Below are 16,138 nucleotides of genomic sequence, written 5' to 3' on the forward strand. Positions count from 1 at the left end.
TCTAGGTTAGTCTTTATATCACGAGATATAAAAAGTTTTTCAGTAGTTATTTTTGATAATTTGAATGTTTTTGTTTTCTTATCTTCTTTAAATGAATGTATGAATTGGAAGACAGTTTGGGAGAAAGTTCATTGTTCTTTTTTAATTAAATCGATAAGCAGTTGACAAATGTACTATATTTTTAAATAATATTCTTTGATACTATATTTGGATGTTCAGAATTGGAAAACCAAAATTGAAATGTTAATGTAATCTCAGCTATTCCTTCTAAAGCTAAATGTCAGATTTAGAAATGCTGGGTTTATTGGCATTCCAAAGTTATAAATACCCTTAAGGCCCATCTATAAGGGCCATATATTAGTATCTATATATTCAATCTTTAGTATATATACACAACACACACACAAAACACACACACACACACAATTTAACAAGAGATCTATATGAATTATTGTATTTATGTATTATTATGTAGAAATATGTAAGTGCATTCCTAACAGTAAGAGAGCCAATATAGTCTATTGTTAAGGCATCGGGCTAGAAACTAAGATATTTTGAGATCTAGTTACATTTTAAGTATTAAAACTTGCCTTGGTGACTTTGGGTCTCTCTCTCTTTCTCAGCCCATGACATCAGACTCAGCCAACAATCTCATCAGTCAATTTCTGTTACAATCAATGGATCAACACTTGATTAATAAAGGGGGGGGGGAGAAAATGCTAGGAAGAAAAAAAAATCCTAACCATTAGAAAAGGAGTTGCATTCAGTGATTAAAAAATTAAATCTTCCAGTTTCATGAAAAAGAATTTAAAAAATTAATTTATTGAAAAGTTAAAATAACAAATATAATTGTCGTGCTCACTACAGCAACCAGTAATATTGAGAGCTCTTGGTTGGTCTAGCATTTTTTTATAAGCTAAATTTTTGATGAACGCAGTCTCTACAAGAAGTCATTTGAGCTCAGTGGAATGATAATTTCACAGATTAGGTATCAAACAGGATCTAATTCAAAATTAAATAAAATTCCCTAAATTCAGGCACAAATCCAAGTCAAAATTAATTTTTAAGCGTCATTTAGAATTATCACTTTCTCACCATGAATTAAACTCTTAACATTTTCTAACATCTGATCAAGATATCATTGAACAGTAGTAATCAATTTGGAATGTGGGGCTAAAAGGTAAAACTTTACTAGTGAATTGTCAGATTTTAATACCCTTAAGTCCAAGCACTGATTTAATAGTACAGCAGATCTCTAAAACTCAATGTTATTATCTTGGTATTATAATACCGATGGACTGAATATCTGTTTCACACTCAAATTCTATAGTAATGTAGAATTCCAATCCATGGCCAACTATTTAAGGCAGTGTATTAGCTGATGGGATCACTGCCTATGGATTATTATCTAAACTCTTCACCCAATTAACATCTTAGTGTATACCAGTAGATAAGTTAATCTGTCCCACCTCCCAACTCCTGGCTGACATCAGTGGGCATAATTGCTCTCTCTAAAAGTCCTATCTGCGGAACTCCGCCCTGTTCTTAGCATTGCCACTGAGGGAGTGAGTGTTATCCATCATATCCAGTATAAACAGAAAGGAACTATTTTTTTCCATGTACAGAAGGAGAAGAACAATTTCTTCTTCCTTCATCATTCTTCCTGCACAAGGACAGGGGATCATTAATCTTTTGAGGAGGGGCTTCTGCCAGGGCCTCCTTAAGTCAAATATGGAAGTCTTCGTCTGCAGTCCAAACCTTTCCTAGGTATATTCAAATGTTAATAATGTATTAATGTATTGATAATGTAATAATGTATTGATGTTGATCTTTCTGTATCTCTAATTATGATATATTTTCACCTTATTTCTTAATTCCTTATTCCATACTGTAGAAACAGTAATAGTTAATTATTATTCCTTTCTCTCAGATAATTCCAGAGTAATAACAGAGTAATATTTTAATAATTAGAATGACATAATCATCTATAGGGAAGGTAAAAATGAGCCAGACAGCAAGCTGCATCCCTTTTGTGCTTGTGTTATTGTTGTGTGTGCATACACAAGTGTCGAGACTTGTACTGCGGTGCCATGTCTGCCATCCTGCCTATTTTGACATACATAGTGTACGTAAGCATCAATGATTGATGATAATTTGGGTTTATATTGTCTTTTCATAAAGAAGTTTGAAGAAATGTTCTACTTGAAATAAAAATGAATGTAGCAATATCTTTCATTTAAGAATATCCCTGATATTGTACATTGACTGTTTCTCTTGTGCCAGAATGACTTATGGGCTTGCGTACATATAGCAATATGCTGGTAGGAGAGAAGAAATATAAATTATTTATATTATATGAAATTAGTTGTTAAAATTACTCATATATTTAAATAGTCCTCATCTACGTATTTTCCTTAGCAAACTAAATAGAATTCTTTATTGGCCAAGTGTGATTGGACACACAAGGAATTTGTCTTTGGTGTATATGCTCTCAGTGTACAATAACACACACACACACACACACACACACACACACACACATCAAGAATCTATATGAAGATTACAATAATAAGTAAAAGTAGTACTCAGTTAAATTCAGTAATTCATTCATAATATTCAGTAAGAATATTTGAAAGCTGAATTGCAGAATCTGATTGCCTAAGAACCGCATACAAACCCATGTATTGATCAAAGAAACTGAGGTTTTTAGACTCTGTTCATTATGTTGATATGCATGTAACAATCTAATGAGAGGAGGATACAAAATGCACAATTACAGCAACATGTAATATAAGCAGTAAATTTGACTTCAGTATGTGCTGTGTGTTTTAGAATAAGACTCTAAGAAAGAAAGATCAGGCCAAAAGAAGGGGGGAGAGATTGACTTTGAATATGGCTGTAAAATTTAGATATTAATTTTGCAAATATTTCCTTTTTAAAAATATAATGTTTAGTTCTTATGATTATGCTAAATATCATTGATACTTTCTGACGAGATTAGACAGAAAATATATTAGCCATTTTTAAGAGGGATTTTTGTAAAAACATAATCGGTTTGGTGTAGTGGTGAAGGCACCAGGCTAGAAAACAGTTAGCCTCATGCATAAGGCAGGCCTAGAATTCACAGGTGACTCTGAATTCTGGGCCTGCCTTATGCATGAGGCTAACTGGATAATCTTGGACCAGTCATTCTCCTGTGCACTGCTTGGAGAATCCAAGTGTGGTTATAACTTCTGTCTATCTGCCCAGAGACTGAGTTTGAAATCTTTGGACACGCCTCCTTGGCTTGACTGCTTTCAGTTTCTTAACTCAGTCTAGCTCAAAGAGACGTGTCTAATTCTTCTCTCAGACTTCTGAGCACAAATAGAGAAAAATTTCATCCAAACCTTCATTGGATTCTCCAAAGCCAGCAGATAAAGCACAGGTGAGTGAACAGCAATTACCAGTTTTGCAGAGCACTATGCTCCTTCGGGGGACCCCTTGCAGCTTGCTGACAAAGGGATCGGCAATCAGAGCTGCAGGGTGCAAATGCAGCAACAACACAGCAACTCCCCCTTCCCCCCCAAAAGCGTAGGAAAAGTTCTTGGATATCTTCAGACCAAGAAATTCTTCATTATTTCATGCTTCTTTCTGGAAAAACTTCCACCCATTAGTTTTTCTTTTAGTCTTGGATGCTGATATGCTACTGAGGATAAATCTATATCTTTTTCCTGTGACTGCTCTTCACGTGTTGGAAGACTGCTATTACAATGTGTCTCTCCTTCAGGCTTCTTTTCTATACCCAATTCTTTCAACCTTTCTGTATAGGAGTTAGTCTCCAAGAGCCTCATTGTCATTATTGCTATTTTTTGCCTTCTTTCTGGTTCACCTGTGTCCCTTTTGTACTGTGGTTGAGGGGAATTGGATAAAATATTCTAGATGTGATCTGTCCAGTGCAGTATGTATGGAATGGGTGCTGTTCTTTCTTGTGGTCTCCATACTATTCATCTACTGTTCAAGATTGCTTTGGCTCTTTTGTCAGCTGCACATACTACTGGTTCTTGCTTAATTTGTTGTCTATCAGTGTACCAACCCCTTTCTCAAATATTACTGCTGAGCCAGTTGCTGTCTACTTTATGTGTGTTAAAGGCCTTACTGAACTCTTAAGGATGCTACGTCTGCAATATTCCTTTGATCCACTGATCTAATCACTTTGACCCTCTCTTCTTCCAAAAAATAATTTCTGGCATGACCTATTTTTAACAAACTGATGCTGGCTTCTAGTAACATATTATTTGTTTCTAAAGAGTTGCAAACTGATGCTTGATGGTCTTTTCTAGGATTTTCCCAAATATTCCCAATAAGCTGATTTTTCTGTTTCTTGTGTGAACTCCCCCCCCCCCCCCCTTTACAAAGATTAGAGCAAGGTTAACTCTTCTGGCACTTTCCCCTGCCCAATCTAGAGGTCCTCAAAGATAACAGTCAGTGGTTTTGAGACCCCATCCATCAATTCCTTTTCAGAAAAGTCATATTATTTGATGCAGAACAATCCAAATGTAACTCTGCTCATACAGCTTGGTTTTCCCACACTGGCATCTTCATGCTGCAGTACCTTCTGCTTCTTCAACCAGGCTGGGATGGAGCATGGGGGTATCTACAGTGGAAAAGGGATGCAACACAGTTTGGAGTTCTGCTTGTAATTTACATATAATAGCTTTGGTTCCAAGCCCTTGCATTCTTACAGTATAATCATAGGCATGCTTATCTAGGAGAATGATGAATATTCTTTTTAAGTAGACATGTATATACATTTTCTCTGATTGTACTGTCACAGAGCAATGGATTAAAATACGTATTATACAACATCATTTCCAACAATTTTGTAATTAAAAAAACTTAGTGTTCCAACTTTTAAAAAAAGGCAAATCTGAGGAAAAAAAATAAGTAAATGTTAGGATACTCTTTTTAAAAAGTTACAGAATTGTAATATTCTGCAATATTTGCAAAAACAGCATAGAATTCTTGGTTTCTCTAATTAAATGAAGAGGCATGTTATTTATGAAATGAGTCACATGCTAGAGAAGATACATATATTTATTTTACTCCTGAAACTTGCCAGCACTGGTATAAAGGATAATTTTGTCCAATTGGAGCAAATAGATATATTTGTTAGTAATACATACAGCATTGAGTGGAAATTAAAGCCTATTTCCATAACTGGTTTACAACATATGAATTTTAATTTGTGAAGATGAAACAAATGCTTTGATAAGAAAGACTAATAATAAAGGCTAATGATGAGCCGGGTAGATTTAAAAAAAAAACCAACATAGCTCTTAAATGCAAATTATAAAGTATGCAGTTATTTTAGGGAGCATTTCACACTGTTCTCCCCAAGTATGAAAATTGCTTGTCTGATCATATCATGGCTCAATAAGCCAAAATCACAAAGAAACCAATTGAAAATCGGTATGGGGAATGGGAAAAGATTTTAAAATGGAGATGCTAGGACCAATAAAAGGCAGGTACGAGATTTATGTTACACAATAAATCAGTTCACAGAGTACATGGTCCAGTGAAATGAAGTAGTTGAAGTTTGTCTATTGGAAAGTACTGGGAAGGAATAGATCTTCTCAGTATCATGGATTGGGGCAGCTGTAGTACCACATTCTTCTTGGCTTTGTTGCAGCACTGACAGGGCGTTACCAGGTTTTTGATTCCTCTGCCTATCCTCCCCTCCCTGTGTTGACAGAGCTTGGTTGAAGATTGGATTGCAAAAGTGACAGAGAATACTGGGAAGCAAACCAACTTTATGGGAGAAACAGTTTTACTAAAAAGAGTGACACTGAATCATAATAACAAGCTGCACCAATGAGAGATTTGAAAAACCCCTGTTACCCATCTGAACTATAACATTCCCTGCAGGTGAAGGAAAACAACTTTCTGACAGCCCTGTTAAAAGTTTTGCAAGTGATCTTGTGCCTCCACCTCACAAGTCTTCCCTAAAGATTATCGGCTGCTGTAATATGGCAGCTAATTAAGGGCTTGTGCAAGACAAATGATAAAAGCAGCAAAATACATAAAACTAAGGTGCCCAATTAATTCAACCATTTATTTATTACCTTTATCTTTAGCTTTATCTGATAAAGAAAATTCCTTGCTTGATGTAGTCAAAATATTACTGACTACCGTAATTGGCGGCTGGTTTTGTTGCAGGCTAAAGCAGCTTCCAAAGAAAAGTTTAAATTGGAGAAACCTTTATTAATCCAAACATAGTAATATCAAAATGGTGCCCTAAAAAAGCTGTGATACTAATAAGGGAGGTTGCATTTGTGTGCAACTTTTAAAGAAGTGGTGTGTTTAGTAAAATGGCTCATTTTAAATTAGGAGCCTCCTTATTAATTTGCATTCATTGCTTCTCCATATGCTTTATGAGGGCCTTATAAATATCTGCTCACAAGTCCCCCTTTCATATGTAGAAAGACAGAACATGATTAAAAGAGAAACAGTTTTCTCTAGAAAAAAATGACCTCTATTATATTAAACAAATTCTTTTGGTAACTTCTTTTTTACACTGGAAAAATAATTCCTTATTTATAATTATTGTATGTATGTAATTTTCTTCTTGTATTCTATTTCTGGTAATAAAAAAAAAATGGACTCGAGTGTGTTTGTGTGTTTGTAAGGTAGGGATTTTATAACTGTTATTTAAAGTTGGAGCAAATACTTCATTGTTTGGGGCCTCAGTGTGGTGCCAAAGTACTTGCAAGATTTTCTATCCCACCCAGATTTTTACCTTTTTAAAACGTTCTTTGATTTTCAAACAAAAATAAATAAAAAAAAATAGAAAGTTGGCATGCTTCAAAGCCTCCAGACTCATAGTTAGTTTTCAAGAATATTTTTGAGCTGCAGATAGAGCTCTATTTATTTACCTATATTGGAAAATAAAAATAATGGATGGCACCAGGTTAGGGCTGTTTTAGAAAATGGAAGAAAAGTATAAGAAGAGTCGATAGTGGTGCAGGTGAAGATGGCAGAACATTCAGGTCAATGCTGGTGTTATAACTGGCAATCTTCTCTATGGTAGCCATTTTGCAAAGCTACCAAAAGCAGTCATTCTGCAAGAGCATTCACAACATGTTTTCAAATTTTCCAATGTGTGCTGTAGCCGAGGCAAAATTGGAATCCTTCCTATTTCTTAAGACAGTGCTTTGTTTCTCTTACAATTAACAGATTGATGAGAAAAGAATAATGGTGCTGACAACATGCAACTCATTGCTGGGGTTAATATTCATTAACTTTAATAACAGATATTTTGCAAATAGACAAAAAAATAATCCAGATACTGGTTTAGTTTACAGTAATCAGTCCCCCTCCCCCCCAGTATTTGCAATAGATTCTAATAATAAGATGTTTATGTTGAATAGCCTGATAATAAGAGCTTTCTTCAATAGATGGTTATTGAAAATGTCAGTTCAATATACCATGCTGTGAGAAAAAGACAAAACCAGCAAGAAGGAATAGAGAATGCCAGTTTTAAAACATACGGGGATTTTCAGTAACTTTGAGAACTAATTAAAAGTGCTGGCGTTAATAATTAAAAACCTAAACTGTCAGAATCTGGGATATTTTTACTGCTTCCTTCTTCAGTAATGAAGAAGAAGATGCTTCTTGTATTTTAAGACCTTTTCATAAGATCGGCTCCTGATCACAGATGTGTTGAGAGTGTAACTGGAAAAAGCAGGATAAAAATGGCATGACACACTTCCCTCTGTTTGCTAGATTGTGCATGCTAGAGAAATACTTTTTTTTTCTGTTAGCCATTTTTGTGCTCTCTGCATTTGATGGAACTTTTTTAAAAAAAATATTTTAAGTTGTATTGTCGTTTGATACTCCTTAAAAAGTTAAACTTATTGTGTGCTACTGCGTACTGTGTTTTTGAATCACCTGGCTAAATATACATGTTTTAGTAAAAAGATAATCTGATAAAATATATGGATATTATCCTCTGACTGAAGATAAGTCCTGGACTATTTAAATCTAAGAGGCAAACTGAACAATAAATGCCTGCACTTAATGCTGCTGCACCTCCTCCTCCTTTCTCTCCTCCTCCGAATCTTCCAGATTTTCCAATGTAATGAATAGTTTCTTGACTTTCCATGGAAGAAAAATAAGATACATTTATGGTCACATTATATTTTGTAATCATATTAGTGCATTTAATATCACTTTTGGGTGAACAAACAATGTGCTCTTGCTTGCTGACTGAGCTGTCTGGCTCCTCTTCCAATGGGTTTTGAACTTGATTATGGCTTGTTAGAAGAGAAGGGAGTCAGAGTTACTGGTTTACACATAATACATTGCAAATCAAACTTTAATATGATATCCTAATGTGTTCATTGTTCATTTGGCTTTAAGAGTCAGGTTTATTTATTTTAGGTTATCTATTGAATGTTGGTAAGATTGAAATAAAAATTAGAGGCATTTTGATTCATAATTCAAACTCTCAAGCACCATACTTTACAAACTTCAGTGTTAGAATACCTATATCCAGAAGTGGATTGCTCCCGGTTCAGCCCAGATTGTGCGAACCGGTAGTAGCAGCGGTTGGAGCACCGCCTACCTGCCCGGATGCTTCTGCGTATGTGCAGAAGCGGTGCAAGCAAGCGCGCAAGCACAAGGCAACTGGTTAGAAATCCACCACTGCCTATATCCAATTTAATTAATTGCCATTTATTTGATGAGTGCACACTTGCTTAAAGGGTAGCCTTCATCATCTCCTCTTTGCGAATTTCCCTTAGTCTTAGTTTGATGGATTTCTGGTTAGATACAATTATCCAGTTAACATGCATTGCAACAGGTTTGCTTCCACAAGTTTCGTAAGCAAGGAATTACAATCTTTACATGTTCAAAGATTTTTGTTTTAGAACTATATGATAATCTGAAAATTAACTATGTCATTAATACAAAAGATATGTAGAAAATACAGAAGACATGTACATACAATAATACAATAGCAGAGTTGGAAGGGACCTTGGAAGTCTTCTAGTCCAACCCCCTGCCTAGGCAGGAAACCCTATACCGTTTCAGACAAATGGCTATCCAACATCTTCTTAAAGACTTCCAGTGTTGGGGCATTCACAACTTTTGGAGGCAAGCTGTTCCACTGATTAACTGTTCTAACTGTCAGAAAATTTCTCCTCAGTTCTAAATTGCTTCTCTCCTTGATTAGTTTCCACCCATTGCTTTTTGTTCTACACTCAGGTGCCTTGGAGAATAGTTTGACTCCCTCTTCTTTGTGGCAACCCCTGAGATATTGGAATACTGCTATCATGTCTCCCCTAGTACTTCTTTTCATTAAACTAGACATACTCAGTTACTGTAACTGTTCTTCATATGTTTTAGTCTCCAATCCCCTACATACTGTACATGCAGAATAATCTGGTTTGCTACATGTTACCACGATAGCACTTGCCTGAGTGCCAGAAAAAAAATGTATGCATATCTGCTATCTGAGATTCTTTAATTGGATATGCTAGGGTCTAAACTTAAAATTTCAGGATGCAAAATATGCAGCAGTGGGAATAGTGATCTTATTTCAGCCTTTTTGGCAGAAGTTTATCTTTTTGGCAGAAGATATTTCATAATCCATTTCTGTCATTCACAGTTTATGAGTTGCTGTAAAAAAAACCTCTTCTGCTCCTCCATATAGATTTCTGTTGTAAACACTCTATAGAAACTATTACGATTATAAACCAATTTTGTTGTATTTATTTTGTACAATGACAATAAAGATTATACTATGATTTCTCTTGTATTGAGTGCCTCATAACATTTCTTCATCTATCTTCAATTATCAATTAAATTCTTTTGTATCTATTTTAATTGCTACTCAAACTATAAGTCCTGCAAACTTTTCTTTCTACAATATATAATTGTTGGCCTAAATAGGTAGGTAAACTACAAGATAAATTAGATAATATGTCCTGTAAATTTATATTAATCTTTAAACTCAGCCAATACCTTAACTTATCATTGGTAGTTCAGTGCCATTTGAATGGCCTCCCTGTTTTGATTCTAAATTAGATTTCTATATCAAATCATTCTAGTTTCTTGTGTGTGTGCTTGTTTGTTTATGTGTGCATAAGACATTTTTCTTTGGGAATAATAACTATCTTAGCTTGCATTTATGGACATATTTACGCAGTATTTTGAACAATGGATTGGAAGACTTATTTGAAAAGTTGGATTGTATAAAAATATTTTTATATTTTTAAGATGGCATAACAGCATGTATACACTCATACATATTATATGTATGCATGCTTTTATGTCTTAAAGTTTCTCCTGACATTCAGTTGGAATCCATGATTATGTCTTGCCTTCTGGAGTCAATGGAGAACAGGAATTTGAAGAGTGCTGTCATAATCTCCATCAGTATTTTTTTCCTCAATGCTAACCATTCCCAGTTCTTTTAATTTCTCTACATAGGACTTCATTTCTAGTGTTCTGATTATTATGCTTGTTGCTTTTCTCTGAACATTTTAAAGTGAAATCCCCAAAATACATATTTTACTAGGTTCATTTTTTGTTCCAGCATTATATTATATACCCAGATTCTAAAATTAGATTTTAAAGTCTAGATATATCTACTTTTTGCTTGGTGAAAGTATTTTTAATGTAATCTGTATGGTGGCACTTTTCTTGATTAACCAAAAACTCAGAGAGGTATATGTTTCATTAAATAAAACAGATATTTTACTTTGTCAAAAATATCCTGTGAACTTTCCTGAACTTCCTCTGAATCAGAGTGTTTGAACCCACCAAATAACTGAAACTTAAATCTATACTTTAGTTGGGGAAGATTGAAATTTATGGAACATTTCTAATAGGAATAGCATGTTTACCCTAATCCCAGACATGTGTTTGAAGTATTGCTTCTAACATCATATAGATGATAGAGATATCAGGGTAGATTAATCAGTAAATTAAAAAAAATATGATACAAATGATTAATATTTTGAAGTTGTACTTTGATTCAGGAAGTTTTGGAATCCGTAGTAGCAAAACTTCCTGCAATCCTCTCTCAGATTTTTGGGTGTGGTTACTGTCACAATGTTTTTACGGCATACAAGTGACAGAACAGTCTGGTATTATGGGCCTCAGTAGGAATTGCAGCTATGTTGACCAGCCTGTTAGTGTACCAAGCAAGGAAAACTGTATTGTACATTTAGTTTTGTTGTCAGCTATAAACCACAAACATGATTTTATGGCTTTTTTAGGTAGAGAACACTATGAAGACACTTGAGCTTCTCTAAGCACACACAAGGTGGCCTATTGTAGCTATTGTATGTTTTTATGTTAAGAACCACTGTAGGCCTTTCTGCATCTGTAAACAATGGAATGCTTGATGTGAAATAGAAATAATTGTCAAGACCCACTGTCCAAAAATGTCTGTGCTGAGATTTAAACTTCTATCAGCCAAACAGTTAACAGTTTTCCTTAGTTCCACTTCTCTGTACAAGCTGTTATTTTTCTTTCATTGGGCTTTGGCTCTTTCTGAAGGGTATTCTAGTTTGTCTAAGGACTTTAAGAGATGAAAGAAAGAGAGAACTGACGCCAAATTTAGTAAGGCGGGGGACAATAAATATGATTGAGCTGGGCATGTTAAAAAGAAAGTCAGCAGATGTTTAGGAAGAATGATTTTTTTTCTTCTTCTCTTCCTCCTCCTCCTCTGAGAGTTAATGCAAGCGGTTTTTAAATAGAGAATTGAGATTATATTTTTACAGCTCAATAACTCTGTTAAGGACATTATGATGTATAGACTATCTTGGTCCTTGAGAATTCTGAAAAGTACTTTTAAAAAAGCTCTGAGGATTTCATACATTGAAAAGAACTCATTGTTGCTTTTAGCATGATATATCAATTGATACTTGGACAGATATAACCAGATTGTAAGACTTGTTTTTTATTTTCTGATCAATATCATTAGGATCTGGCTGTCAGTAATCATTGCAAGCTAGAATAGGGGTGAGAAACATAAAATTTAAGGTTGTACGTCTCCCTTAATTCTTTTAACCTCACCCTCCCCAGGCATTTCAGGCTTTAGTTATCAAAAATCAACCTTTTTTCCTGCCATGCTGTGAAATCCAAGAACAGTGGGAGCATTAAAAGTAAGCTGAACATAGTTAGCAGTTAAAACCTGAATACGTTCCACAAGCCCTTTCCCCCCATTTTAGCTCTATTTGGCTTTGGCCACATGCATAAATAAAATTTCTGTGACTACTTTGTATCATTGCCCCAGCTACTTTCTCCCAAATGTTCAATGCAGTTGCTAAATTAAAAAAAAAACAAAAAACTTTCCCACCTCTGACCTCAAGCATTGATACTATTTTTACACAGGCAAAGCTAAAGAACAATCAAGTACTGTAGAAGGAGTCTCAGTGTTGTCCATAGAAAGCAATCCATTGTAATGTTTGTTTTCTAGTCTGCAGAGCATTTCAATTATTTAGCCCAATGGCTAACATTCTTTAAAACCAGCTTGCTAAAGGGTGGGATAAATATGTTAATGTTTCACAGACATTAACATTCTTAACTCTGGATTCTTGGTAATCACATGGTCACTTGCTTCCCTTGTAAATCTTAATTGAAGATATTGGCTCACTGAAAACAAAATATGATTGTTAAGGAACTGATAGACTGATCAAAATCCAAGGTTGCAGCCTCTTAGAAATACCAGATATGCTAATCAAGTTGCAATCCACTGGATGCTCTAGTAAGAGTAAAGCAGCTAAAGGTGGCATTTTTAAAATTAGATCTCTTTGTTAGCTGTTCTGATGTGTTTGAGATTAAAAAATATATTTTATGTGGTCTGCACTGCACTAATGCTTGAGAACCACTGAGGTTATATGGAGGTGAAATAGCATATCCTTTTTCTCTATCTCTATTTAATTTTTATTTAACAATGTTTGAAAGGCTGTTTTTCTTCTCATTTGACATGCAGCAAGGACATATGGGAGAAGGCGAGGTAACAACATTCCTCTTTAATTTTCTGATGTTTAAAATGTCTTACAGCATCACTAATGCACTAGCTGTTTCTGAAAGATCAGAAGTTTTTAAAGGGGCTGTGTGGATGGGGCAGGCTTCTTCAATGTGCATGCTGTGGTAACTTTACTTACTGAAAGTAGCATATCCCAGAACATGATGGTCAAGGCAGAATTAACATAATATATTAAATACAGAGTTAGCAGTTATCAAATAGCATTTTTAGCAAGAACTTCCAAAATTAAAATACACATAAATTCTAGCTTTAGCTGGGTGCTGGTAGGAAAGAGGGTTTCTTACTTCTGGAAGCACCTAAATGACTTGAATTTCCAGGTCTCTCCCCAGGCAACATTAATTGTCATCATAATTTATTGTGGCTGTTAGCACTGGCATTCTTCCAAACATTTTTAATACTTACCGGTAGGTAACGATTTGTATGTCCCTCAAGATGTTGAGCACTGCAATAGAGGTAGTTTCACACTGCCTTTCTCTTATCTCACTTCTGTGATCAAGCTGAAATTCTCTGTATCTGAGCAATGACTTTGTTTTTGAGGGTTCCTCAATAGCAATGAAACTCCCTTGCAGGCACTAGCAGGACCAGAGTGTATAGTTTGGGGAGATTTAATATCACTTGTGAAAAGGAAGCCTGGCAATTAAGTCACATAGGTGCTTTTAAAAAATTTGTGGGATGAGAACCATGGTGCTACAACCGCATCTTTGAACCGGGCATGCTGACCTAACAATCTTAGCCAGATGCACTGAGGCAGCACTCCTCAGTGCTGCCTGGACTGAGGTATTGATGTGGAAATCACTGTAAGAAATCTCTCCTCAAAAAGGGTCAACCGTTGGAGAATTAATGCTAAAAAGAGGCTCTGCGCACTATTGAATTCAAATCATTAATTTGAGAGGATTCAGTTTTTCAGAAGAATGTAGATCATGAAAATTGATTGGCACAGTGTTTTTTTTCTAAATGGAGCTTATTTGTTTGTTTTTTTCAGTTTTGGTAGGTTATGGCAAACTGGTAAACTGTTATGACTTCATTAGTGATCAAATGTTGTCACTGTGTGCATGTTTATGGTTTCTATGCCTCAACCTTTTCCTGAAGCCAATGTCAGAGCTACTTTATCAAAGACATTAAGAGATGGGGAGGGGAGATGGAGATTTTTACTTGTTTGCCCTTCAACTAAGGACAGTGGCTCCAGGACTGGTTCCCTGGAACTGCCACTTTCCCTGCACTGCACTTGTTCAATGCTCTTGGTGTGCATGCACACTGGCATTTGGAAGATGGAGACGTCACAATTCCATTTGGTGCATCTGGATTTCACTATTGACCAGTGGTGTATGTTTAGCATTTTATAATACATATAAAAGGAATGACTTCTACAGCTTTTATATTGCTATAATTTCAACAGACATGATGTACTGTATACTAAACAACATGGCATCCTGTGGGGAGGTAAAAGATAAAGGGATGGGTGGTAATATATGTCTGTATTCATTTCATATAAAAGTTAATCCTATATGAACTAAAAAACTAGAGAGAAACACAAGACCAGTTGTAATGGAATCACTTTTATTCTAAGGTATGTTGTGGGAACAATACTTAACACTAAGACAGTAACTACAATAGTAAAAATGAATAGCAAAAATAATGGTGTAATGTTCCTGGATGAGGCACTAACTAGTCTAATATAATCTGCCAAGAAAAAATGTCATTAAGGTCCAGCTCTCCTGAGATGATTTTGAGTGATGGTAACATGCGATTCTAACTAGAACCATCTTTCTTAAGAACCGTCTTCAGCCTTCAAGCCCTATTTATAGTTTTGGCAGGTTATAAAATGAGAAGTTAGTGCCCCACTTTTGAATTCTGAATCTTAAACCAGCTTTTTTTTTCCTGCCAGAGTTTCAGTGGTGAAGCCTTTCTCCTGTTCTCCTTAAAAAAAAAAATCCACACAGTATTCTGGTCACATTTAATAGACTTAGGTAAATAATTTACCTGCAGATACTTGTGGACCAGGGACTTGTAATACTGCATTTTTACCATTGAAACATATATTACATTTCTTTCCTAGCTATTTTCTACAGAATTTAGAGTATACATGAAATAAATAAATAGTGACCAATATGAGGACATTGACCAAGTTTCATGGTCAAGAGGGATGGAACCTGGTTCTCCTCAGCACTAATAACCTTTTAATTGTTCTTCTGAACTGATTGTCTAGTTTTATAGACTTGCCATACTTATTCTTCCCACAAATATAAGTACGGTGACACTATTAGTATGCCACCTCAGTGAGAATATAGGTAAAATGATAGGAGAATCCCGTCTTTCTCCTCCATTTTCCTTTGGCTTTTTATTATTGTTTTTGTCAATAAAGACAGAGGTGTGGGATCTAAATATAAGATAGATGTGGAATATTTTTCTTGAACTATATGATCGTATGAATGTGACTAAAATCTTGTACTTGCAATGTCCCAAGGTCATTGGGCATGATCAATAATAACTTGGTGTAGAATATTTCTGAAGCATATACTTGGGGGGAAAATAGTCTCTGTATTTGGAATAGAACTAGTGACATTTGTCTATGACATGCTTGGCATAGTGCACCATTTAATGCTACCAAGATGCAGCTTTTCTGTACAATGTCATTCAGATAATATTGTGTATCTATATAATTAACAATGGGTCTTTGTGACAGGAGAAAGAATAAGAAAATAGGCAGCTATTATTCTGCTGGTGTGTTTTGAGACATACATATATGTATATTATGCATGCACATACACAAACACATTTTGTCTTTTCAACTATAGGTCAGTCCTCCCTGTTCCCGATGGAAGATGGGTTTCTGGATGATGGACGTGGGGATCAGACTCTCCATAGTGGCTTAGGATCACCACACTGCTTCTCTCACCAGAATGGCGAGCGAGTTGAACGGTACTCTCGCAAGGTGTTTGTGGGTGGCCTGCCACCTGATATCGATGAAGGTATATTTGGATATTAGTATTGCCAAAATACATACCCATGACCAAGTGCAGCCCTAGGATAATCATGCCAGATTGTAGCATTCTCATGCGCTCACTTCGGGCAGTTTTTCAGACAATGTAAATTGTGTAA

At 35.4% G+C, this 16,138-nt stretch overlaps 1 protein-coding gene across 1 annotated transcript in view; it reads left to right on the forward strand.

Moving 5' to 3' along the window:
* The window catches only part of CPEB4 (cytoplasmic polyadenylation element binding protein 4), a 58,207-nt gene that overhangs the window by 31,825 nt on the left and 10,244 nt on the right, over positions 1-16,138 (forward strand). The window contains exon 4 of the mRNA XM_032209494.1: positions 15,835-16,008. Within this exon, the coding sequence (XP_032065385.1) occupies positions 15,835-16,008 (174 nt within the window). The remainder of the gene's footprint in view (positions 1-15,834; positions 16,009-16,138) is intronic.

Source organism: Thamnophis elegans, chromosome 2 (genome assembly GCF_009769535.1).
Source record: "Thamnophis elegans isolate rThaEle1 chromosome 2, rThaEle1.pri, whole genome shotgun sequence".
Taxonomy (NCBI): Eukaryota; Metazoa; Chordata; class Lepidosauria; order Squamata; family Colubridae; genus Thamnophis; species Thamnophis elegans.